The sequence below is a fragment of the Heterocephalus glaber genome, unplaced genomic scaffold (genome assembly GCF_053883595.1).
Source record: "Heterocephalus glaber isolate CG9 unplaced genomic scaffold, H.glaber_assembly_v1.0 deba00001004, whole genome shotgun sequence".
Classification (NCBI taxonomy): domain Eukaryota; kingdom Metazoa; phylum Chordata; class Mammalia; order Rodentia; family Bathyergidae; genus Heterocephalus; species Heterocephalus glaber.
The window spans coordinates 4,195,868-4,222,474 of NW_028258179.1; the positions used below are offsets into that span (position 1 = coordinate 4,195,868).

General features: G+C 46.8%; 1 protein-coding gene and 1 long non-coding RNA gene across 3 annotated transcripts in view; one reads left to right on the plus strand and one right to left on the minus strand.

The window, feature by feature from the left end:
* Cab39 (calcium binding protein 39) overlaps positions 1-12,301 on the plus strand; it is an 87,457-nt gene extending 75,156 nt beyond the window's left edge. For both annotated transcript variants that reach the window (XM_004868038.4, XM_087209384.1), the window contains exons 6-9: positions 3,933-3,992; positions 6,316-6,381; positions 9,177-9,320; positions 9,780-12,301. In XM_004868038.4, coding sequence (XP_004868095.1) covers positions 3,933-3,992; positions 6,316-6,381; positions 9,177-9,320; positions 9,780-9,968 — 459 coding nt within the window. In that variant the 3' untranslated portion in view covers positions 9,969-12,301. The remainder of the gene's footprint in view (positions 1-3,932; positions 3,993-6,315; positions 6,382-9,176; positions 9,321-9,779) is intronic.
* Positions 12,302-12,383: 82 nt separating this feature from the next.
* On the minus strand, positions 12,384-26,572 carry LOC110346324 (uncharacterized). The gene is made up of 3 exons (XR_015450571.1): positions 18,388-26,572; positions 14,741-15,795; positions 12,384-14,511 (listed from the first exon to the last, which is right to left on the minus strand). It is a non-coding gene; the product is annotated as an uncharacterized LOC110346324 (long non-coding RNA).
* Between the last annotated feature and the right edge of the window lie 35 nt (positions 26,573-26,607).

Genomic DNA, 26,607 nt, shown 5'->3' on the forward strand with positions numbered 1-26,607 from the left:
TGAACACCCTCAAGGTAGGAGGAAGGCGGGGGGACTGGTCATTGGCATTTCACAAGGTCATAGTGAGAAAGGTGCCCAGAGATTTTCTTAAAACTGTGGAAGAATTCAGTGGTTCCGGGGCCTGCCTCGAAAGCGCAAGGTCCTGAATTCAATCCCCGGTACAAAAAAAAAAAAACAAAAAAAAACTGTGAAATAAAGTATCAGAAGCTGTAGGTAAGTCCTTAGTGTGTGAGTGTACAGAGCAAGACAAAGTGAATTTGAGATTATAACCTAGAGTGGTCACTGTGATGTCTTAGGTGTCACCCCAGTGGTGGGCTAGGACTCATGAGTAGCATGCACTGATGGAAGGGAGTGCCCCATTCAGAAGCAGCAGCCTGGCATGAAGGAAGTACAGTGACACCTTGTGTCAAGGAGAAGGTCCTCTTTGTGGAAGGACAGCCAGGATCCCAGGAGTGGCAGCACTGGGCGCATGAGGGTGAGAGAAGAGGATTGAGGAGAGGCAGTGGTGTGGGAGACTCAGCCAGACCCCTGACCATGTGGAGGACAGGCTCCTGGCACAGATGGCCAAACCGGCTCCAAGGTGGGAGAGAGGTGCTGGCTGCACACTGGAAATGTGGCCTCTGACAGAGTCCTGACTGGCCTGGCTGATGACTTCATCCCAATTAAGGTTGCTTCTTTCCGTGAACTCGTACCACGGAGAAAATGGTGGTGATGGAATCCCTGTGAGTAACAAAGTCATGTCAGGTCTTGGTATCCAGAGAGGGACACATTAGGCAGAGCCAGGTAGGCGGTCTCCAGTTGGAGAAGGGAAACTTCAAACTTAGGATCCTAAGGGTGAGCGCTAGCAAAGAGGGTCACAGAACTGGCCTGGCATCTGTTTCAGGTGCTCCTGATCGCACAGTCAGGGAGAGCTCAGCAGGCTCCTGAACACAGGCCTCTCCAGGAAACAAAGCGGGGCCGCTGGCCAAGACAGTATGTAGGAGAGAGGCTCAGACCTGCTGTCCTGCCCCCCCCCACACACACACACACGCCCACACCTCCCTGCGGAAGACTCCGGCTAGGGTAGGGGCAGCTGGCAGCTCCGCAGCAATGCTGACAGAGGGAAGGAGAAGCCTCTGCTGCCGTTGCTTGCGGGCGACAGCTTTCTAGTGCAAAAAGACAGTAGCTCTGTCGTCCTCTCCTTTGAGAATGCACAAGAGCGCTCCCCTCAGAGAGTGCGCTCTATGCACAACAGTTTGAAACACAAGTATCTGTCCACCACCCTGCATGTGGAATCCCCGCAACAGATGCTCAGTCTGAAAGGAAGTTAAACTGCTCCAGATGTGTCCAAGGCTCGTAGCTTGAGTAATAGACACAGAAATAATAAAACCAGATGGCCAAATATTTGTTAGTGGTTTTCCTTGTTTTGTTTTGAGGAATTGAGATGGGGGGAGGGCATTAAAAGGCGAACAAATATATTTCCAGTTTTCCAGAATAAAAGAAAAGAGATACCCCCAGAGAGGCTGTTGGAGCTTGAAGCTGTGTAAGGTTCTAGAAAGTATTTCTAAAGAGATGATTTCTGAGCATTTTGGAAAGGAAACATGTACCCAGCATGGATTCACTAAGAGCAAGTGCAGTCGTGCTGATCTCATAGATGCCAGTAGGTCCGGGGCTCAGGGGCACAGTCGTGCCTGTCTCAGACCTGCTGGGGATTTACCCTGCACCTCCACATCTGTAAGATGTAATAATGCACGTACGTGAGAGTTCTCGTCCCTCCACAGTCTGCATGCAGTGTACAAGTCTGTCAGGTGACTCAGGACAGTGAGGGCATGCTAGGTACTGAGTAATTCTACAAACCCATTCTCTAGAAAGAGTAGAAAGGAGATGGGTGGAGATTCAGCACAGTGGTTCACAACCCACTGAGTGTTGTATGCATCTGTGTTGGCAAATGAGTTGTCATCACTCTGGAGAGAATTTTCGAGCATGTCTATACTGGGCTTTGTCTCACCTGGCCCTGCTAACATTTTTACTAATGACAAGGCATACTTTCCTAATGTGTAGGTGCAGCCATAAGGGAAAGAGAGTGGAAAGAATGGATCCTAAAATTCTTAAAAATTCAGAAAGGCGAGGATAGAACAGGATGAAACTGAAGTATTGACTCTGGAAGCCTTCTTAGCAAAGGGCTTTTGTCCTGGTGTGCATTGGCCGCAACTCCTGCACCAGCCGTTCTCACAGTGCCCCTTTTAATCCCTCTACCGAAAGGCCATTGAGACTTCATTCCTAGGTGATAAGAGACAGATGGGGAGATGTTGGAGGTCCCCCTTTTGTGTGTGGCCCAACTATGAGCCTCTTGCTCCTGCTTTACATACAACCTTCAAAGGGAACAGTCACTTTACTAGAAACTGTCAGTAAAACTAAGACTGTTGCCTAGCGTGGTTACACCTTGAGGCCCTTGGCTGGAGAGAGCGAGTGTTTTGTCCCTGTCCATTCCTGAGACTATACCCAGGCTCACTCGAGTGCCAGTGTCTCAGGTCGCCTCTCCCTTGGTGGTGTCGCTGTGCAGATTGTGACAGAACATACATAAGGGGCACCACCCTAGACAAAGCGGGTCTCAGCTCAGAGGGTGACAGGTGCTCCTGGCGGGCGTCACAGAAGAGCTCCCCTCAACCCTTGAGACCTTGCGGGTCACTACAGGAACTGGAGCTATAGCATTCACACACATCGCTGTGGGACGCTTCTTAGGGTTCTCAGGCCAGGAGGGCCCTGCACCAACCTTAGAAGCAGCAACCATTGTAACCTGGCAGCCTTCGTCCTGAACAGGGAGAGAAGCCAGGCGAGTTGGTTGAGACAGACGGGATTGCCGGCACTCACCTGTCTAGTGGGTGGTACTGAAAGAACTTCACTCACTGACTTGCTAAATACCAGCTAGGCCATCTGCTTTGCTCGCCCGCTTTCTCCCACCTGCTGAGACCAAGGCTAGTCCATAGCGAACTTCCAGGCTCCTAAGGCACAGGTGGTGTTTTTTTGTCTTTGAGGCCCCAGCACCCAGCATTTTTCCTAGCACGTGGTAGATTATTTCCGATGGTCCTTGAGTTGCTTCTTGGGGAGAGGCGTAAACTGTTAGAGTAGCAGTGCAGAGGCAGACTATAGGTCACACGAATTAAGTCCACATTTTTGCAGTATTATTCTGCTTCCTTAAGAGGTGATATTTATAAAATGATAGAGCTTTAAAAAAATTCCACATCTGAAAAAAAGATTGCATTAGATTTGACACTGAATGTAAGTGAATTTGGGAGGAAGAGAGTAGAACAACCTTCAGCGCTTTTTGGTTTTTGGGGGGTGGGGGGGGGTCCCTTTTTTTCACTTTTCTTTTTTGGTACCAGGAATCGAACCCAGGGCCTCATACTTGCCAGGCAGGTGCTGCGCCACTGAGCTAAATCCCCAGCCCCAGCGCTTTTTCTTTTTTTTTTTTTTTTTTTTTTGGTACTGGGGATCAAACTTGGGTCCTTGCACTTGCAAGGCAGGCAGCAGAACCACTAAGCTAAATCCCTGGCCTCCCAGCGCTTTTTCTAATAAAAGAAATTTCCTCTTTCTCTCCTAGGACCACTAAATGGGCTCAGAATTTTATTTGACATTTTATGACAACTGTTTACTTTTATTTTACTGCCTTACTCCCTTTGTTATAGTTTATATTTCCATGTCCTCTTTATTTTTCACTGTTTCCTTTTAAGAATTATGGAGCCATGTCTAATAATCATTTAATTTGTGATTTCAAATTATTAATTTTATTTACTTTTACATAGAATCAGCATGTTTACTATAATCCATGCACAAATGTTAAGTACTTGTATGGTAATGTTTAACAAATTTTTAACCAATAAAATGCAATTAAATGTTTTAGAATTTTTTCTTGAACTTCAATGAACAACTTAAATTGTTTTTTCTCTTTCTAGGATTTGCTTACAAGACATAAGTTGCTCAGTGCAGAATTTTTGGAACAGCATTATGATAGAGTAAGTATATGAAATATTGCGCCAGAATATTTATTCTGTATATATAATATAACATTTATAAATGTTGCTGCTGCTCCTCTGCTGAACCAGTAGAGAAAGTTACTTGGTCAGAAGCAGAACTTGGTCTTTTTGATTAACCCACTGCTCTTTGCGTCTTTTCTTACATTAGAAGATGAAAGTGGGTACTTGCTGCTGAGTGATAGTACAGCAAATGTAAAAGGAGGATTATTACCTGACTTTTAAACTTTTCCTTCCTTTTCCACCAGTGGCTGCGTCCGGATAGCAGGGGGCCAGCCACGGCTGAGGGCATGAGAACAGCGCTGAGGGGGGTGGTGCAGAACCCCAACTCCGTCCCGTGCTTCACTGCTACCTGCTTTGCAGCTATGGCCAGCAGTTGCCACAGGGGGACCTAGAAGTTCTCCCTTGCTGTAAGCCCAGGGCACTGGCTTAGTCCGTCAGTAAGTCTCTGGAGCTCTGAGTCAGTCGGGCATCCCTGGTGATGGTGGACCCCAGAGGCCTGTAAATGAATCTGCGTGCCCTGAGGACCCGGCGCTCCTGCCTGCCAGTGAAACCACCCCTGGGCTGCAGCATTGCATGTTCTCTTCCGCTGCGCACAGGCTCTGCTTTCTGCCAGAGCTAGAGGGATCCCCTAACACCCACAGTGCTTTCCTGTACCACAGCAGCTTAAAAAAAGAGAAAACCAACCAGCAGGAAATCTTAACTTGCATTTTCTTCCATGAAGATGGGGTGTACGCACTTTGTGTCACTAATTCAAAGGCAGATCCAGCTGTTTTGATCATCAGTTTGATGATGATTTGAGAGGAAAGTGGGTCACCAGGCTTTTCCTGAGAAGAGCAGTCTACCTTGCCAGCATGTAGGTTAGATGGCTGCCCTAGCTCTGCCTCAAAGCAAGCAGAATAGAAGGGCTTGGGCGGGTCTGCGTTAGCCTTGAGCCAACAGGGCCAGATCATAAATATTTGAGACTTTTTGGGCCGTGCAGCCTGTCCACTGTCCTGTCTGTGGTACTGCAAAAGCTGCTGTAAACCATCCGTAAATACATACATGAATTAATTCACACTAAACGAACGAGCGTGCCTGGGTTCAGTAAAATTCTGTGTACAAAAACATAGAAACTAACAGGCTGGTTTGGGCCCATGGGCCTCCCTTTGCCAACCCCTGCTGTAAACCAGGTGAATAGCTGGTGAGGCCCCATCTGAAAGCAAAGGTACACATGGGGACAGGTGATAAAGCAGGCATCCTCTAGCACAATGATGGCAAAGATTTTAGGGACGAGGGCCCAAACCGTAATCCAGAACCCACTTACTTATCGCAAAGTGCCAGCACTGCAATTAAGCCCAAATACTGAGGTTTTAATTTAGAAAAAATACCTCACTCATTATCATCTTTCCTCTTAAAAGAAAAACAACATGCGTGTCATGGATTGGCCACCACAGCCCTGGCGCCTGTCACGTATCACAACCAGTGAAAAGTCAGGGAAGCAACAGAGTTACGCTAGTTCTGCAAATGTTTAGACCGTTTGAAACCTGTCCATAGCTAAATAGGAAAATATAATGGCCTTGTCCACCAAGTGCTTAAAGGACCCCTCTGCCCATCAGTTCATTCCCTGCCTGCCTTCTTTTGGATCCCAAGTGCTGAGATGGAGCCAGGCTTCCTGAATGCTAACTCAGCTCTTGCTCTGCCCAGCCCCGGGCCCAGCCCCGAGAGCTCCTGCTCACCCTCAGCATTCCAGCTGCTGTGAAGGTCTCAGGCTCTTTAGCTCTCCGATCAGAGCACTGGACACTCCCAGGTCTGCCCTCAGGCTGTGCTGGTCCCTGTGTACCCCAGGGAGAGCTTTTCTCCCTCTCGTTTCTCCAAGGTAGAGCCTAAATCTCGCCTTCTCTGGCGCTTCCTATTTCATACCGTGCAATCCTCAATTTCACTCCATTAAATATGAGAAAGAACAGCTAACTTTTCTCTTTGTGGTTGACTTTGGACAAATTGAGTTCTCATTCATAAAAAATAAGAATAAATGAAGGCTGACTCATCTGTGGGGAATCATCAGGGCAGGGTGCTATTCTGTGCATGTGGAATTGGTGGTGGGGGCCTGACTGGAAGCTGTAGGGGATGGATGGGTCCCAGGAGGAATTGATGGCCTGGTCACCCCAGGGCCTCCAGGGCATCAGGAAGCTGTGGGAGTCTGTGGCAGCACAGAGTAGAGGTGACTGCTGGCCTTGGTGGTGGTGGGACTCTGCCCTCGAACTTTATAACGTCATCTACCAGTCTTTGTTCTCAAATAACCCTGATACGTTTTCTTGTCTTTTAGTTTTTCAGTGAATACGAGAAGCTCCTTCATTCAGAAAATTATGTGACAAAGAGGCAGTCACTGAAGGTATGACAGATTCTTTTTTGATTGGTTTTAAACAGGGCCTTGAATCTGTGTAACCTGGGCTGGCTCAAACTCAGTCCTCCTGCCTCAGCCTACCAAAATCTGAGATTATTAAGTGTGGACCACCATACCCAGTTCGGACAGATTCTCTATTTCACGTCATTTATCTCTTCACCCTGTGTCTGAAGTTTGGATTTGGGGAAAGGAAGACATGTGGATATGAGTTGTAGAATATTGGAGGAAAATATATTTGCCCATGGTCGGGATTTTTGCAGAAAAGCATGGCAGTTAAGCAGTGGTTCGTGTGTGGCACCTGCCCATCTTGTAAGCAGAGACACCAAAAGACAATGTACCGAAATTTGAAGAGGACTTCACAGTGTAGATTTTGAAGCCTGTCTTTAAAATTTAGGGTCATGACAGGCCAGGAATTTAGCTCAGTGGCACTGCGCCTGCCTCAAAAGCACAAAATCCTGAGTTCGATCCCCAGTACCAAAAAAAAATTTTTTTTTTTTTAAATAAAATTTAGGGTCATGCCAACTAAACAAAGGCCATCTAGGAGTCGTGTGCTCTGGCTGCTGCCTGCACAGCACAGGCTTCCTCGGGGGAAGGGACAGTAGGCGAGGCCTGAAGCTGTGACCCATCCATAGTTCCGGCTGCTTTGTATCAGAGCAGGATGTAGACAGTGCCAGCGGAAACCTTAAAATGTTCAACTCAAGATGTAGACTCTACGACAGGTTGGCAAATAATGGCCCAAATCCATGCGCCACACCCAGCCAGCTCCCTGTTTTTGTAAGTAAAGGTTTGAAGGGGCACAGACTATGCCCACATACATAGTTAGGGCTATTCAGGCCATGGCAGCAGATCTGAATCGCTGTCCCAGACATTGTGTGGCCTACAGAACCTGAAACATTTACTCTTTGCCACTTACAGAAAGTCTGCTGCCCCCTGCTCCAGAAAATTCCTATAGTGGTTAATAGTGCAACCCCCCATCCTGTCAGTAAGTGGTCCTGACAAGAACTACAGTGTAGACAGAGTCACAAAGGATTGGGGTGTGATTTCATTGGAATGTTTTGTCGGGTCCATTTTAAATTCAGCTCTCCCCTGAGTTCTACCCTCAGAGGTCTCTGAATTCATATTGATAAAGACTCCATTTTTTTCTTCCCCTTCCAGCCATGGAAGGAAAATCTCACCTGAAGGGAAATCTCACCTGAAGACCGTATCTGTGGAAAGATACAAAAAGGACATTAGGAGGGAGCATCTATCATGCTTTGTGTCCTTTGATAAGAATGCCCTCTGCCCTGCAGATACCAGTTGGAACCCTTACATCTGACCAGCTGCTTCCTTGTTTTCCCTTAAGGCTGTAACTGCTGCAGTCAGGGAGCAGTGACGGCCCCAGCTTGGGAACACAGCACTACCGAAATAGTCCGGGCAGGCCCAGCGCTCTGTTCATTGCCGTGACAAAGGCCACCCTCCCAGCACCCTCTTAGCCTGGTGCAGAGAATCCTCACCTTAGCCCTCGTCCCAGTCTCCAGTATTGTGATTAGACCATCGTCTGTTACTCTGATGGCTGCTAAGGATGGCACTTCCTTCTGCAGAGTTCATGAGGAAGTATGGCAGCTGCTGGAGCTGCTGCTCCTCTGCATGATCAGTGTGATGGGATGCAAGTCCCCCATGTCTTCCCAGGTCACATAATCTCCGGCTCTGCCCAGGTCACATAACCTGCACAGCTTGGAGGAGCCTAAGGCCAGACAGGAGACCCTAGGATAGTAGCTCCCAGGGCCAGTGCCTCTTCACTGGGAAGAGGAGATTTACTGACAAATAATAAACCTCTGAAGGAATTTTGGACCCTTCGACAGCTTGGATAAGGAGGGAGAAAAAGACCCTTTTGCCATTCGGAATTACCAGCATAAAAAGGAAGCTTGGGGCTGCTGTTCATAAACCGTTAGTAATGGAGACAAAGCAGACCTTTCATTCCTGCGGTGAATTCAGTGTGGGAGGCCACATGGAGTATGTCACAAACATGTGGAGCAGTGGTACTTCATAGATGAAGTATGATTTGTACTCTTTTGGGCAGCTGTATTGGCATTATTTTACCGATGTTTGTTTCTGTGATATAATCAGCTCTACATAAGTCATTCAGCCCTGAAGTAGGCAGAGGATTTCAACTTAGTGATACCAGGAGTGGCGATGTGGATTATCTGTGGAGACTGTGCTTAAAGAACAGGAGAGTCCTAGCTTTATAGGCCTTTCCCAGTCAGATGTTAAAATGATACCTTTGGCTGGTGTGGTGGTGCACAGCCATAATCCCAGCACTGGGGAGGCTGAGGCAGGAGGATTGCAACTGAGTTTGAGGGCAGCCTAGGCTACATAGTGAGCTCAGGGATAGCTGAACTACAGAGCAAGACCCTGCTCAAAAAAAGAACCTTTGGTGTGTGGAGGGGTCAGGGTATGGAAAATTGTGGCTACGAAACCCTTCATCCCTGAAAGTCCAGCTAAGTACAATTTAAAACAAATGAAATTTTTTAAATGACGCTGAAGCTAGTTAACAGGAATTGCCAATAACTTCCCTTGCATGTTTTCTCAGGTAGTTTCTTCATGGGTTTCCACAGCGCACAGTTAAGGAGTGGGCTTGGACAGTCTCCAACCCAGGGCCACCACCTGACACAGCGCACCCCGGGCTGGGCCAGGAGCTGCAGGGAGCGGCAAGGGGCTGCTATGTTTAACACTGATTTTTAAACTTTGGGTTTGCTTTAAATCTTAATAGCAATGTAAGATTAATTGTTTAAATATCTTCTCAGCTTCTTGGTGAATTACTGTTAGATAGACACAACTTCACAATTATGACAAAATACATCAGTAAACCTGAGAACCTGAAATTAATGATGAACCTTCTGCGGGACAAAAGCCGCAACATCCAGTTTGAAGCCTTTCACGTATTCAAGGTAGAGTACAGATTGTTCAGTCACCTTTCGTATTTGTGTGGTACAGCACTTAAACAAAGACGGACTTGGAAACAGACAGGCGTACTGCTTGGATTGGGAGCAAGTGTGTAGAGAGTGTCAGTGATCTTCGGCACAGAGCATTGTTCATCACTGAGTAAAAAGTCTTTCTTAATGCTGTCCATGGCACTTTTATTCTTATAATCCAGTCAGGCTTGCTGTGGCTGGAAATTATTTCCTCCCACGTTACTCTGAAATCAGTCTATATTTAGTACTGACCACTGTATTTCAAGACTGGCAGAATGAGCCGGCAGTCCTCTTTGTGTTAAGACATTCTAGTTTTTCTCCATATTGTATAAAATAGGCGCTTCTAAAGCTGAAACTACCCTGGCTTCCCTGCTGTCCCCTGACCCTGTGGGGCACCGGGTTCTCCTCTGTTAACGGGTGGCTCTCTCTACGCAGGTGTTTGTGGCCAACCCCAACAAGACGCAGCCCATCCTCGACATCCTCCTCAAGAACCAGGCCAAGCTCATCGAGTTCCTCAGCAAGTTCCAGAACGACAGGACCGAGGACGAGCAGTTCAACGACGAGAAGACCTACTTAGTCAAACAGATCAGGGATTTGAAGAGACCAGCGCAGCAAGAAGCCTAATTTCCAATAAACATCTAAAATACTAAATCCAAATTCAGCATTTGCTGTTAGCTATTCAGCATCAGGCACTCTTTTCAATTCATGAGGAACATTACTGCTAATCTGCTGTTAAGTGAACGGTTTTTCATTTTACCATTTTGTTTTTCAGTCCAGGTTGGAGAACGTAGCTGCTGCCGCTTGCACACTAGAGCACACGTGGGCTTCCTCTTGGTCTTTGTGTTGTTTCAGAATTCAGAGACTCTGCTTGCTGGGGAGTCTGACCATGGGGGGCTTGTGAAGGACTGGAAGGGGAGCGCGTGCGGGGAAGAGGACGTGGGTAGGGTCGGCTTAGACCTGTGTGCCTCGCTCCTCTGGTGAAGACCTGCGCTGTGTGGTGTGCGCACCTGGCTCCTTCGTCAGATCCTTCGCTGCCTCCAGGGGAAGAGCGTGTGCGCAGAGCTGTGCTGGACGCCAGGGGGGAGCGCTGTCTGAGATGCGAGCTTTGGGGGTGGATAGGAAGTTGATGTGTGAATAAATTGATACTGAAACTTAGCAACTTTTCAAAGGTGTGAAGCTTAATAAGGTCATAAGGAAAATGTATATATGCTTTTCATGGCTTTAGAACTTTTTGACATTTGATTTTCTTGAGACTTGTAAACCTGGATATGTTGAAGGGTATTTGTTAATTTTACTTTTTGAAGGTATTTTAAAACAGTAGAGCTAGCAAAGACACCTGGCATTTCATTTCAACACTGCTTACAGGTTTCTTTTGTATATAATTCTTAGGATGCTCATTTCTTTTAAAAGGTTTAATTTGTACAGCAGAGGAATGTTATTGTAGTAGTATGTAACTATTACCTAATACTGAGTTTTTGCAACAAAAAAAAATGAATGCTCATATGTAATTGAAATACTTCAGATCACATGAAAATGCTGATTTAACATTTAAGGATCACAGCATTAAAAGAAAAAGTAAACCAATCCTTTGTATTCAGTCACCTAATGGGTGCCCTTAGTAGGCGGCACCATGGACCGGAAACTCAGTCCGTGCCACTCTCCTGCGTAACATTGGCCTTCCTCATGTAAACCGAGCCACAGGTTTGCCAGATGGGTGGGCGATGCGGGTTACGCTAGACTGACCCCGATGCTCCGGGGTCGGGCCTCTGACGCACCTTTTCCTTCCTGGAGTGCGTAATCCAGTACAGTAGTTGTGAACTGAGTAATTAAAACTTTGGCTTCTCTTAGAAAGAGTTCCTAGTCATAGGTGTCCTATGGGGAGATTTATTTTTTTTAATGTCCTGTTCCGTAATGCTGCAAATTATCAGTATTTATAAAGTACCTGATTTTGCACCACTTTTTTGTTCCTGTGACCACGGCAGAACAATGTCTTCTAGACTGTGTCATTAGAATGGTATCTGTTCATCTTAGCTATACGAAGATCACAAGTAACAGTTTCTGAATCAGAGTTTGCCAGTTTGAATTCAGCATGGCTGTAGCTGATTTAAAAATTTATATCATTATTCTTTGCTAGCCTGTCTTACTAATTGAATTATTTATTGGCCAGTAAAATGAGCCTTCCAATTGATGCTCCAGCAGCTTTTAAGATCTTCAAGGAACACCAATTAGGAAAACCTCTCCAGAAAATACAGATGTATTTTATCCTGTGTAATTTAAGGGGCAGTCCTCAGTAATTGGTTTTTCTGAGGCTGTCTTTACAAATATCTAAGTGAAATAATTCATGTTCTCTACCGGAAGTAGGGAAAGCATTTGGTCGCCTCAAAGAGAAAATCCCTCAGCTGTCAGGAAGGCAGACTCGCCCTGGGACGTGCGGTTATCATGGCCTCGTGCTGTGTGTCAGCCGCAGCATGAGAGCAGTGATTACACGGAGCCGAGAGATGGTCCTTTGCCGAGCCGGTTCTCAGAACCTTGCACGGAGCGGCTTCTGCTTGGGCAGCTCCGTGGTAGCGCTAGAGCCTCTCGCATGGAAGACGGTGCCGTGTGTCAGAGTGAACATTCGTGTGTCACCAGCGCAGTGCAAGCTGAAGGTAGTTAGATTTTCTGGGTTTTTGTTTTTAAAGCAATATGAAAATACTCAAATTTGAAACTTGCATTTGAAGTTATGATTTAATATTTTCATATTACCAAAACTATTTGGACGTGGTTTCTGTGTTGCAAAGGTTTAATTTTACTGAAGGAAGTTACTTAATGTGATTTTTTTTAACCCTTGGGGAAAAAAAAGTGAAGATGTAAACAATTGTTTATGAAAGCATTTCCTTCCTCCTGAGGAAAAGTGAATTTATCAGAATATCTGGCTGGCCCTGTAATTTAAATTAAAATAAAATTTTGGAGAAACACCAGTGTCCATCTTCATAGTGTCTTTTAGACAGTTGCTTTTGTATCATTGTGAACAGCCCCATCAGGAGGCACAACCACAACTTTTGTCGCAAACTGAACGAGACAGTTTAGCACACACACCTCTTTTGCCCATGTGAGATTCTGTACGTCAGAAGTGCAGTTTTTGCTCGCCTTCCCCCCGTGACGTCTGTATCTCAATACAACACGGGCCCCATCGCATTGCCTACCTCGTTCCACAGTTGAGCGTTGCCCCGTCAGCGGCCTGTGACCTCTGCCATTTCCTTCCAAGGCTCACTGACTGCTGCCAGGAGGACTGGGAAGTTGCTGGGCTAAGTGAAAAGGGAGGTGCGGGACTATGCAGGTGAGTGTCTTCCTTCCGGGACACCTGCAGTCCTTGTGCGCACCTGGACTCAGCTTCTTCCCCTTGTCAGTGAGTAGGGGAGGGCTGGAGACAAGCCCTGGCCGCAGACTTCCTCCGAGGGGCAGCGCGGCTCCCTGCTCTCGATGAGCTGTGACCTGTGACTGCGTTTATGAAGGCACCGCACTAAAGTTCAGCTCCCCCCTTCCTCCCGGCTACTGGCCCAGCGCCCTCCTCCCCTTGCAGCAGAGCTCCAGCCCTTGAGCCTTGAGTTCCTGATCTACCAGCCCCAGGCAGGTGTGGCCTCATGGGCACCTGAGGGAGGCTGCAGTGCTGGTACCTCGAGGCTGGAGCCATTCCCAGGTCTCAGTGCTCCTGAGGTGCATTTGAAGGAAGAGGACAGCCCAACTACCTCAGGCTGCCCAGATTTCGCAGGTGTCTGCTCCCTAGTTGGGAGCAGCAGCGCTAAGTTCCGGCTCCATACGGAGCTTTCACTGGCTCGTGTCCACTCTACCAGCTTTTCCCAAGATCAAGTCCCAAATGAGCATTGAAAGCCTTGTTTCCGCGTCTGCTTCTGGGGACACCCACACTAGCTCCTGGCCCGAGTGTTCCTTCTGCCGAGCTGGAGGCCTGCACCTTGCCCTGACCCCAGCTGGGCAGGTCCTCCCTGTTAGAAGAGGAAGGGGCAGCAAATTGAGGGGAGACTGACAACCCTGTGAGCACCAGAGCTTGACACCAGGAAGTGAGTGACCCTGCATAGCAGGGCTGCTGGTGCCCACAGTCTGCTGGCCCAGGGGGCTTCCTGAGGCCCAGACACACGCTGGTCGCCCCTCACCACGGCCCAGTCCGCTGAAGCCCCTGGATTCATCTTTCAGAATCTGCTAGGTGGAGCACACCTACCCACAGCTCTCCCTCCAGTTGTCCTTCGTGGTCATCAAACATGCTAACAACGCTGAGAAACTCCCGGTTCTCTCACAGTCTGCCCCTTCCAGAAAGAACTTTTTTGAAAGCTATAGGATGGCCTTAACGAGTGATAACACAATTAGGGAATGGGACCTTGGGGAAGGGCCAGCTAGGTCTGTGTGGAGCCGGGCCTGCCCCTTGGCCACCCAAGTCCGTCCTTTCTCCTGCAGCCACATATGTCCTTATCTTTCTCAATTTTTTTTTCCAGTACTGGGGATCGAACTAAGGACCTTGTGCTTGTGAGGCAGGCGGCGGCACCACTGAGCTAAACCTCCGGCCATTTTGCTGTTTATTTCTACCTTCATTCCGCTACGATAGGCAGGGGATTGTTTTAATTTTTTGTATTTACTTAAGCATGCTTGAGGATCTAAAATAGGATGTTTTTGGAAAAGCAGTCATATTTTCAAAGTCCACTGGGGGGCAGTGGAGTCCCTTGGTGTTCAGGCAGCGGCTGAGCTTGTGGGCGGGGCTTTCTCAGCAAATCTGGCCGTGACAAATAGGAAAGGACCACGTAGTGAGTTCAAGGCCACCCTGGACTACACGGTGAGGCCCTGTCTCAAAAGAAAAATCAAGGGGAAGGCGCACTGGCCTTGTCCTCTGCCCCTCCTGCTCTGAGGCTGCCCGCCTGCTGGGATGGCCCGGCCCGGGCGGCGCATTCTTCTTCTCCTCCTTGGTCTGCTGTGCCCACAGGTCCCTGCAGCCTGAGGGACGCTGAAGTGGTTTCGGGGCCACCACGCAGGGTCGGCTGACGGGGGTGACGCTCTGTGCCACACTGGGCCTGACACATGATGCCGGACAGGGCAACTTTAACGGCGTCCGGGCTGAAGAACAAACTGGCGGGGGCGCAGGGCCTGCTGGGGCTCAGCGCATGCGCACCACTGATCGGCACTGCGAAGACCAGAGGGCATGGATAAGGAGCTGAGAATCACCAACGTTGGGGCTTAAAGTAGAGGCTTGGGGGAAAGACTTAAAGAGAAACCTAAACAGAACAAGTTGAGCCGATGGCTGGTGTTTCAACAGGCGATCTCTGGAAGATGCATCAGAACCCATCCATGTCAAGGACCTGTCGCCCTAACGGGCTTCGGGATTCGGACCGCATCAGAAAGAAGAAAATCACCTCGGACAGGGCCGCAGGGTGCTCTGGTGGTGAGCGGTGCCTTCCAGGGACGCACGAAGCTGCTTTCACGAGCACCAGTTAGGAGGCTGCACGGAGCTGGTAGTGCGGGCAGAGGGGTCCTGGGCCTGAAGAGGGGACGCCAGCCTGGGCGCCGGAGCTCGGACTGGGTGTGACTTGCACGTTCAAAACCGACGGCTCCCCGGAGAGGAGTCAAAAGATGAAAAAACGCGCAACTCAGTTCCTGTAGGACACTTTAAAAGAAATTGAACGGACGCGAAATCAGGTGTTCATATATGACGTCTACAAGCGAAGACGTCTTCTCTGAGATCAGGGAACCCAGAAAGGGGGTGTAGGAGGGGTACTGGCTCTAGCAGGAACTTCCTGTTCTTCCTGAATTACAGAGAAAGAAATTGCAAGGCTGAGCGTGGTGGCTCACGGTTGTACTCAAGAGGCTGATGCAGGAGGGTCACTGCAAGTTCGAGGCCAGCCTAGGCTACATAGTGAGTTCAAGGCCACCCTGAAGTACATAGTGTGACCTTGTCTCAAAGAAAAAGAAATTTAATGTTCACCAAGTAGCAGACCTGGAGCGAATTTACCTTGTCACAATAGGGGAGAACATTTCAAAGCAGACTTCAAGATCAGCCTGTTGATTCTGAGGTTTGGGGGACTAAGTATCCACCCAGGACCTGGGGCCTTTAAAGGACATGATGTAGTCAGAACGCCAAGTGTTACAGATTCCCAGGCTTGCTCTTTTGTGTAGACATCAATAATAACAATAGAAATATATATATCCCTTAGAGCCCCCAAAACAGGCGGCGACTCAAGCATCTATAGGCAAGGACACCCGGAAGGGGAGGTCCGCGCAGACGCTCAGCCAGGGTGGCCACCAGGGGGCGCAAGCGGCACCTGTTCGTCTCGGGCCAATCCCGAACCGCACGGGCCTGCAAGTCTGTCCAGGTCCCCAGTCAGGACGGGGCCTGGCCCTCTCCGAAGTTCCTGGATAGAGGTTGGCGGTAGAAACGCGGCAAATACCAGGCCAGGGGGAAGTGTGTGACCTGCGTAAAGAAAGACACAAAATGGTTTTTTTTACCTTATTTCCCCGAAAATAAGACCTAGCTGGAAAATAGCCTTGAAAACTAGAGATCAAAATTTTAGCAGTCCAAAAATTTAGCAAAAGAACATAACGGTTACGTTCATTGTAGGGAATTGGCGTGAGTACATAACTCATCTGAAGTCCTTTTATACCCCTTCCCCTCCAGTCCCCTTTTTTTGGCCGGCATCGGATTCATTTATTTATCTTTAAGTCCTACAGACTTAATTATCATACATACAGATTAACAGCCAGGCAAAAAATACATAAAACACATAAGACAATTCTATTAAATCAAGGTACATTTTTAGATACATTGTCCACGCTGGATTACAATAACTTTTCTCTTTTATTTTCCTATTGTCTGTCTTGTATTTTATTTTATTTTATTTTATTTTATTTTATTTTATTTTGGTACAGGGGATTAAACTCCGGACTTTACGCTTGCTAGGCAGGTGATGGAACCACTGAGTTAAATCTATGGGCCTTTGTCTGTCTTTTATATTGCACTTTATTTATATGAGTTCATTAGGGTAGGCCTTGTTCCAATATGACCATGTTCTGATGAAAGGAGAAATTAGGACACAGACACACACGGGAACACTGTGTGGAGATAAAGGCAGAGGCTGTGCATGGTGGCACTCGGGAGGCTGAGGCAGGAGGATTGCCATGAGTTTGAGGCCAGCCTGGGCTACATAGCAAGATCCTGTCGCAAAAGCGGGCCAGGGATTTAGCTCAGCGGTTTCGCTGCCTGTTGTGCAAGTGCAAGGACCGGAGTTCGATCCCCGGTACCAAAAAAAAAAAAATTCTTTGGGCTGGGGATTTAGCTCAGTGGTTTCACCACCTGCTGCGCAAGCCCAAGGACTTGAGTTCGATCCCCGGTACCAAAAAAAAAAAGCAAAAAAGATGAAGGCAGAGGTCTGGTGATGCTTGTCCAACCCAAGGAACTGCAGAGGTGGCCCTTAAACCAGCAGAAGCTGCAAGAGAGGCTTGGGAGGAACCAATCTCCTGCCCCAAGCTCCAGAATGCCTAGACCACAAATTTCTGTGGTCTGAGCTCCTTTATTCAGGTTGCTTTGTTAAAGCAGCCCTACCAGCAATGCTGACTTCCTGCGCGGTGTGAAATTTCTGTACTATCTATCTATACATTTCCCTTGCTCACAGAAACATAGTAAGTCTGTCATCAGGTGTTGCAGGGAGCAGCCTCACTTTCTAGGCTCTTAGGTCAGAGCAACTGGTGAATGTAAAAGATTAGCATTTATTTAGCTCAAAAATAAGAAGGAAGGGGAAAGATGTGTTCAGGGAGAAAAGGGCTCTTGGTAGCAAAAAGAGAAGCTACATCCTGCCAGCAGAACGGACAAGAGGACAGAGAGGGCAGAGCCGCACTGAGCTGCTGCCATCCTTGTCTTCTTTGGTAGTTGCTTCAGGCTGACGTCCCACCTGAGCACCTGCTAGAAATTGCATCAGGTGCCAGGCTCCACTTGAGCTGTGTCAGAAGATTGGAACCAGGTTCAGGGCTCGTTAGCTGCCGCTCTGCACCTGTGATTAACAAGCCTCTTCAGTTGGCAGGTTGGCCCAGTCTCCTACATCACAACCATTTTATTTTTTTTCACATCCATCTTACATAAAAATTTCTAATTAAAAACTAAGCTCTCTGATATCACTAAAGGGGGCCAAAACAACTTGCTTCCAAATGCATTTCAAATTTGTATTTCTGTTGATGATATTTTTATTTTCTGCGTGGTCTTCTGAAAATGCAGATAAAACAAAAACAATTTTTTTTTTGGTGGAGACAGATCTCACTATGTAGTCCAGGCTGGCCTTGAACTCATGGCAAACCTCTTGCCTCAGCCTCCAGAGAGCTGGAATTACACGCATGAGCCACCACACTCAGCAATATTATTTTTTTTCAGTACCGGGAATCAAACTCAGGACCTTGTACATGCCAGGCAGGCATGTGCCACTGAGCTAAATCCTCAGCCCAAGCAATATTATTTTTTAAAGAAATGTTTTAAATTGAAAAATATCCACAGCCCTGCTAGAGAGGCTGCAGGAAGTAGCAGTAGTAGACGTGCTACTGGGAGTGGCCAGGTGTCCTCAGTGAAGACGGAGGATGTCCACTGTCTGTCCATTGTTTATCATGGTGACAGCCAGAAGCACTTCAGAAAACCAGCAGCACAAAGTTATTGGGGTTCTCAAACTTCCTCATTTCATCTTAATATTATTTTATCATTATTTAATCACATGGATATTTCCCCAAATTGTACAGAGACATAATTAGCATGATTTTGTTTTTAAAAGTTCACCTTCATTAGCAATTTTTAAACACAGGAAAGAACATAACACAAAAGAAAGAATGTTTTTCAAGGGAAAAATAAAGGAATTAGAAAACAGAAAAATACAGAATCAATACTTCCCAAAGGCCATTCTTTGAAATATATGATTAACAAATACCTGACACTTCAAAATTCTTGGAACAAAATATTAACAAAATATTACACTATCAACATATATGTTTTTACTTATATTAAAGGCTATATTTTAAGTAAATTCACTACCTGTTCATAAGGGCATATTGTAAGCAGTCCTCGGGCCGGGGATTTAGCTCAGTGGTTCCAGCACCTGCCTCGAAATCGCAAGGTCCCAAGTTCGATCCCCCGTACCAAAAAAAAAAAAGAAAAAAAAATACTGAATGTAAGAAGTCCTCTCAAATATGATGAAAAACTGAAAAAAGTTTCTGGAATACATGGTGATGTTTATAAGCAGGACTATGAAAGGAGGCCAGATATTTACATGGGGACAGATATTTGAAAAAATTAGAGAATTTTGGTGTTTTCAGACAGAGTATCACTATGTAGTTCAGGCTGGTCTTGAACAATGAAGCCCAGGCTAGCTTCAAATTTGCAGTGACCCTCCTGCCTCAGCCTCCCAAGTGCTGAAATTACAGGTGTGTGCTATCAGGCCCAGCTGGGAGAATTTTTTTTTTCTTTTTTTTTGGTACCGGGGATCAGACTTGGGACTTTGTGCTTGGGAAGCAAGCGACAGAACCACTGAGCTAAATCCCCGGCCCTTCTGAGAGAATTTTTAATCAAGTCAGCTTTGCATTTGTTGCTGTAAACATTACCACAACATGAATTTATTTCAGGTCAACAAACAATATAGGTGGCTCTGTTTGTCCCAGTGCCCCTGGTCTCACAAGGTCAAGACCAAGGTGTCAGCCAACGCAGGCTCCTATTTGGGGGCTCTGGGGTGAGGATCTGCCGCAGCCTTGTTCAGGTTGTCAGCAGAATTCAATCCCATGTGGTGTAGGTCAGAGGTCTCTGTTTTCTTTCCGAGTGTCAGCTGGGACCTGTGTCCCCTGTCGCCTGGCCTGCTTCCTCCATCTCCTCCATGGTACTGCAGAGTTCTCCTCCTGCCTTACTCCTCTACCAGAGAAGTGTCTCTGCTTTCCAGGCCTGCAGGGCTGCTCAGACTGGACCCATGAAGCAATCTGGGGCAGAGCAATCTGTGTTTACCTCCATGGCCTTCATTACATCGGCAAAGTCCTTGCCGCCATGTAAGGTGGCCCAGTCACAGGCTCTGGAGATCAGGTGGACATCCTGGGGAGACACTGGGGCTGAACCATGTGACGTGAAAACGGAGAAATTGTCCTAAATCAGAAAGCAGGATACTATCTTGGTTGCTTACCTAGTTGGTGGGACAAAATACCCAACACCTATAATTTAAGGGAGGAGAAGTTTATTTTGGCTCACGTTTCAGTCCATAGTTGATGGCTAAAAGTCAGGGCCTAGCAGAAGAGAGCTGCTCAAGGCATGGGCCACAGGAAGCAGAGAGAGGGAAAGGAGGAGGGGAAAGAAACACTTCCAGGCCGTGATCATAATGTGGCAAAGCGTACAGCTCAGTGTCACAGCCAAGTGTCACAGCCAAGTGTTACAGCTGCAGCCATTTGAAGACTCGAGAATCCAAAAGGCACTCGAAGACATGGAGAAAACCTTTCATTAGACCACTGGCTCAGAGGAGTTTGCTCACTCTGAATTCTGAGTAGTAGTAAGAGTCCATTTCTATACAGTTGGGGAAAGGAAGTTGAGAAGAACCTTCTGGAGTGGAAACATAGCTAGAAGCAGGAAACTTAGGTAGAAACATCAGGTACTAAAGTTACACTGTTTGAACAAAACACCTTTGATATATTGAGCAGGTACATGGTGGAGCACAGTCACAGAACATTTTGATACATTGGGTGCGAATACCAGGCAGCACAGTTATATTTCTGGTACAGAACATCTTACGGGAAAAAAACACAGGGGCCAAGCAAAGGCCGGTCCTATGGTGCATTACTGCTTCATCACCACCAGGCCCCCCCTCCGCACAGCATGTCAGCTACGAACTCATCAAGGCATGAATCCACCGAGTAACGCCCCGGATCCAGTCATCTCCCCAAAGCTCCACCTATGAGCTCAGAGACTTTGGGGGACAGAAACAATAACATTGGTCAAAGTTCCTCAGCCTGGGGTCTACTGACATTGGCGGGGGCGCTGTTGAAATTTTAGACTGGACAAGCCTTTTGTATGGGGCTGTCCTGTGCATTGTAAGACATTCAGCAGTGTCCTTGGCCATACCAGCAAGAGGCCGGTAACACACTAACACAGTTGAGACAACTGGACGTGTCTCTCAATTTTGGCAAATGTCCCATTTGGAGCAGGTCAAAATCACCCCTGAATGCGAGTCTACACACACACAGTGTGGCCCTAATTCTGAGAGAAAAATGAGGTGCACGCACCCACACACCCACACATGCACACATACACACACACGCTCATATATATGTAAAGTAGAAAATATTGGAAGAAAAATAATGAAGAATGAATAATGGTTATCATAGACTTTGCCCTAGCTGTTTTTTCCTTTATACTTTTCTATTCCTTCTAAGTTGAATAGCAATTACCTTTCAGCATTATTTTACAAAGCTATTTCTCCCCAAATAGATTTTCAAATATGGAATCGATGTCTTTTTTCTGAAGACATTCTTTCTACTGCCACTTCACGATTCTTTGATGTACTGTTGAATTTCTGTGTCTATTCATAGTTAAAGTGATGTTTTTCTCTTTTGTCAGAGCTGTCAGAATATATAGTCTATGCCCAAAATTAATTGAAGCATCAATAGAATTAGCTGTTTCTTTTATCTGAAAGAACCATCCATTTAAATGGGCTGGCTGTTCTGAACCATTTTTTTGGAGATAATTGCCTGAGAACTTTTTCAACAGTTTTCTTGATTATAGGCCATTATGCTTTTCTACTACTTCTCCAGATCATTTTGGCCATTTCTACTTTTCAATAAAATCACCCACTCCAGAATATTCATATTTATTAGATAAGAGTCTATGTTTTTTTTAAAAAGCCTTATAATTTGTCTTATTCACCATACCTAATTATATACCCTTTCTTATTATTTTAATATTTTCTCTCTTGCTTATTAATTATGTACTCCAGAAATGTGTCTTTTTTAGTTGCTTTCAAACAACTACCTCTAACTGGGTGTGGTGGTACACACCTGTAATCCCAGCACTCAGGAGGCTGAGGCAGGAGGATCATCACGAGTTCAAGACCACCTGAGCTACACAGTGAGACCTTGTCTCAAAAACAAACAAAAAAACAGAACAAAAAAAATTACTTCTTAATATACTGATCAGCTCTTCTGCTTTTTTCATTGTATCAATCTGTTCCTTGTTACTGTAACAAAATACCTGAGGTGGGATGACTTTAAAGAAAAGAGGTTTATTTACCTCACAGTTTTGGTGGTTCAAGGGCATGCATTGCCACTAGCTCAGCTCTGGTGAGGGCTGTCTTGGCTGTATCCATCTCTGTAGGAGTGCCTGGATAAGGACAGATCACCTGGAAAAATCAGAAGCCAGAGAGGTACAGAGAGCTTGGCCCTACCCAGCATGGGAACGATGCCTCTTCCAGCTGTGCCTCTGCCTCTCTCATCTCCATCTGCCCCTCTCAGCACCCCCTTTTTCATTGAAGAGCCTGTTGGGTGCTCAATAATTTGAGGTGAGGTGATTTTTTAAAATTTAGGTATAGGGGCCAGGGATTTAGCTCAGTTCCGCCACCTGCCTCACAATCGCAAGGACCCAAGTTCAATCCCCAGTACCAAAAAAAAAATTTAGGTACAATTTTTTAAAAACCAATTTTGACCAAGATATGGATATCTAACATACCAAGCAAGATATAGAACATTTCCACAAAGCAAAAAAGTCCCTTCCAACCCTTAAGATAAATTTATCCCTCCTCCATTGATTGGCACCCACATTTCTGATTTCTCTCTCTATGGATTAAGTTCTGTCTGTTCTTTAATTTCATATAATAAAACTGTATAAGCTGGGCATGGTGGGACATGCCTATAATTGTAGCATTCTGGGAGGCAAAGGTAGGAAGATCACAAGTTTGAGCCCAGCCTAGGCAATGTGGTGACTTTGTGAGACCTTGTCTTAAAATAAAAAATAAAAGGGGCTGGGGGTGTAGCTCAGTGTGAAAGCACTAGGTCCCCTTCCCAGTACTGCATCAATCAGTCAGTGTTACAGTACGCACTCCTTTGAATTTGCTTAAATCTACACTTGATGTTGGGAGGTGAGGCCTGGTAGAGGAGGTGGGTCGCTGGGGATGTGGCCTGGAAGGATCTCGCTCCCTCCTGTCCTCCTTTGATCTCTGTCTGTGCTTCCCACCGCCATGCCATGAGCAGTTTCTCCTCTGCCAAGCCCGTCTGTTAGACCACCCTGCCCTGGAGCCAGCTGACTATGGACTGAACCCTCTGCACACTGAGCCAAAATAAACCTTTCCTCCTGTAAGTTGAGGGTATCAGGTATTTTATCCCGGCAATGAGGAAAGTAACACAGTGTGTGACCACTGTCCAACCCCCAGTCCCCTGAGGCCTCGCCACCCAACATCGCATAGAGCTGTGCAGTCACAGTGGACAATCCACTGACGAATAGAGCACCCTACAACCCAGTCACCTCCCCAAAGCCCCACCTAGCAGTGCATGAGGCCTTGGGGGAACATCTATATAGAAACCATAACAAGCACTTTTCCAGCATGCATAAAGCCCTGGATTCCATCCCCAGAAAAAAAAGAAAAAGAAAGAAAGGCCTCAAATCCTACTGGTTCTTTTAAAGCACAAATGGATGGAGAGAAAAACTATAATCTTGAAAGGGAAGGTTATAAAAATGTCAATTACTTCTCAAATTTAATCAAATTCAATCAAAACCCTAAGAGATTTCTTTTGCAGATAAGTAAAAAAAAAAAAAATTCTAAAATTTGTCTTCAAAAGCCAATACATTGCCATTGCCAAGAATTTAAAGGAAAAGAAGTAATGATGACTGCAGCTTGCAATGTAACAGAAATAATAGTGCTAGAAGAAAACTGGGTAATATAAAGTCTAAAAGGGGAGCTCATAAGTATACAGGCGTGAGAAAATATTTGATGTATTTACATCTCTGAAAATACCAAGAATAAAATGAAGAGGCAGATGTCAAACTGGAAAAATTCTAGTGATTTCTAAAAGATGAAGCAAAGGCTAAGAAATGTAGTCTTTTAAATTAGGTAGCAATAAGCTCAGCCAAATGAATTGTTATTACTGAAGAAGAAAGGGGAAATGGATATGAGGAAACAGTTAGTGGTCCTTGCTGGAAGAATTTGTAATTAAAAATAAAATAAATGACAGGTTTTGATAACAAGAACCCAGGGAGCGAACAGAGTGAACTGAAAGTAGAAGGGACTACATGAATGAGAAAACGGATGCCACAGTTGGGATGTAGCTTAAGTGCGTCCGCGGATGTCATGTGGTGAAGCTGCATCCTCAGGGTGGCAGTGTTGGGAGGTGGCACCTTTAGAGGTGGAGCTCAGCGGGAGGTCTTTAGGTCATTGGGGACCCTGCACTCAGAAGGAATTATGGTATTTCTCCCACGGTCCTGGCTAGTTCTCATGAGAAGGGTTCTTCTGAGTACTGAGTGCCCCCAAGAGGAGGAAGCACAGGGGCCCCAAAGGGCCTTACACTGGACAGCTTTTTGTGACTACAATGAAATACCTGAGGCGATTAACTTAGTAAGAGAAAAGGTTTATTTTGGCTCCATTTTGTAGCTTCCACTCTGTGACCCATGGGCCCCATTGCTTTGGGTCCGGGCCAGGCAACACCTACTAGTGGGAATGTGTGACAAAGCCCCTGGCTTTGAGGCCAGGATACAAAATGGGAATGGAAGAGAGGCGCCTGAAGTCTCATCATCCCCTTACAGGGCACAGCCCTGTGACCTAAGGGCCTGCCACCAGGCCCCGGGGTCCTTTCAGGGATGCTCATCCAAACTGTAGAAGGCCAGATGGTGTCTGTTTCCCTGGGTATGCCTGGGACAGCGACATGGGACACAGGTGGGCGGGCTGGAGAGAGGGGCTCTGATATGGGACAGAGGCCTCCTGGCTCTCACTCACCCCGCTTCCCAGGGTGCCTTCTCCTCTCCCAGTCCCCCGCCACACCTGTCTCTGGTTCCCACCCAAAACCCATCTCCCTGGAGCCTCAGCTGCACTGCGACCCCTCCTCACCCTCGGCCCTGTCCTTCCCTGAGCCCACAGAGCTTGCTGCAATGGCGAACCCCACATGGCCCTGCAGCTCCTTGGATAACTGACCAGACTCACTGTCTTCCACCAAATCCAAGCTGCTGTACCGTGGGTACATTAAGAACAATCAGTGCTAATTATAACTGCGAAAGATGTAATAATTTCAGAGGTGCTAAACTATAAACAAGAGGGGTATCTAAGAATCCGTGCGCATGGATTCTTGAGCATCTACCTGAGCAGTGGTGCTGAAAGTGTAATCTGAAGACCCTAGTAGACTCCAAGTCCATTCAGCAAGTCGACAAGGTCAGAACTGCTAGCAATACACTAATACATTACTTGTCTGTTTCGGTCTCGATCTATTAGCATACAGTGGAACATGGCCCCACCACCACCACCCGGGGCTACACATATGGTCCCATTGTTTTAAAGATCATTGGAAGGGCCAGGGATTTAGCTCAATGGTTCCGCCTCCTGCCTAACAATATGTACAGTCTTGTGTTTTAAATTTTTTCTGAATTTTTTTTTTTTTGGTACCGGGGATCGAACTCAGGACCTTGTGCTTACGAGGACGGCTCTGGAACCACTGAGGTAAATCCCTGGCCCTTTTTCTGAATTTTAATTTCACATATGAGGGCCATTGGGAATTGAGCCCAAGACCCTATGCATGCTAGGCAAATGCAATGCCATTGAGCTACACCACACCACTCCCAGTCCTTTTGATACAGGGGAAGAGATGTAGCTCCCAAACCTACTAGATAACCGAAACACAAGTTTGTGTTCTTTAAAATCGAAGAATGAATTCTAGGAACAGAGGTTAAAGAGTAGGAAAAATTTATTGGGAGAAAGAAAGCTTGTAAGAGAGACAGAAGCGGGACTGGAAAGTGAGTTGCCTGCTCACCCAACTTCTCAAAGGTGTTTTATGGGACAAAGCTGTGAGGTGAGGCAGGTTCAAGGTGGGACAAAACTATAGTCAACTAGTAAGATTACAAGTACAGTTGCTTAGGTAATATTGATCCAATGACAAATCACAAGGTGGACAAAACTATGAGCAACCAATAAGATTATGACAAGTATAGTTGCTTAGGTAATATTGATTAAGTGGGGATCCAATGGGGAAACAAGTCACGTAGCAAGCGTACAAGGAATGAGCAAGGATTTTCGGTGGAAAGGGGTGGGTCAGGGATCTTGGAAGGCCTTGGCCCCCCACCCGGGTGATTGGTACCTATTGAGAATATCAGTCACTGCTGTTCATCCTAGGTGGGTGTGGTAGTTTCTCTCCTTTACAATGCCGGCCTTCAGTGAATGTGTCTTGATTGTCCTCCGTGTTGGCTCCATGGCGTGGGCTGGCCCTAACTGCCTACAAGATATCTAATTAACTTACCTATCTGTGATACTTTTACACAGGGTCTGGCTAAATTGACCAGAATGGCCTTGAACTTTCGATCCTCCTGCCTCTGCCTCCAGAATAGCTGGGATTCCAGGTGTACACCCATACCCAGCTGAGTTTTAATTTCTGACAGTAAATGTCTAAGCCCTTTGTTTGGAATGTTTATAAATCACTGTGCTGGGATGTGTGCCTAGCACTCACCTGGCAGAGGCCTTGGCCAAGGCCAAGGGGAGGCACCAGGAGAGGCACCCAGGCAAAGGGACTTGCCCCGGGCTGCAGGGAAGGCCTTGCAGAGGAAGTGGGGCTCACACCTGCCAACCTCTGGCATGCAGGTGGTCCTGCTCGCCTGCCAGAGGCCCGCCGTCTGCCAGCTCAGTGCCCTAGGTTGAGTCACAATTGTCTCTACTACCCTGGTCAATGTGCAGGTTTTAGGGGCTGTGATGAATGAATGAGGTAACGCAGCAGACGAAGGCTTAACAACATCGGGTCCTTGGTGGCTGGATTAAGTCTTGGGTGTTTCTGTTTCCTGCCACAGCTTAACACAATGCTTCACACACTGGGGCGCTTGGGAAACAGAGTGGGGCAACACAAGGTGGTGGGTGCTGCTGGGTCACTCAGGAAGTCTCAGACTCGACTTACCAGACACCCAGCTTCACCTGGGAGCTTGAGAGTCGAAACCACTTTCCTTCCGAGCTCTGGTCCAAGCCCAATTCCTCCCCATGTCTTCCAAACCTTTTCCCTCCTGCCCATACCCGCACCCAGTTCCCCAGGCTAGTGGCCTTGCATCAGTTAG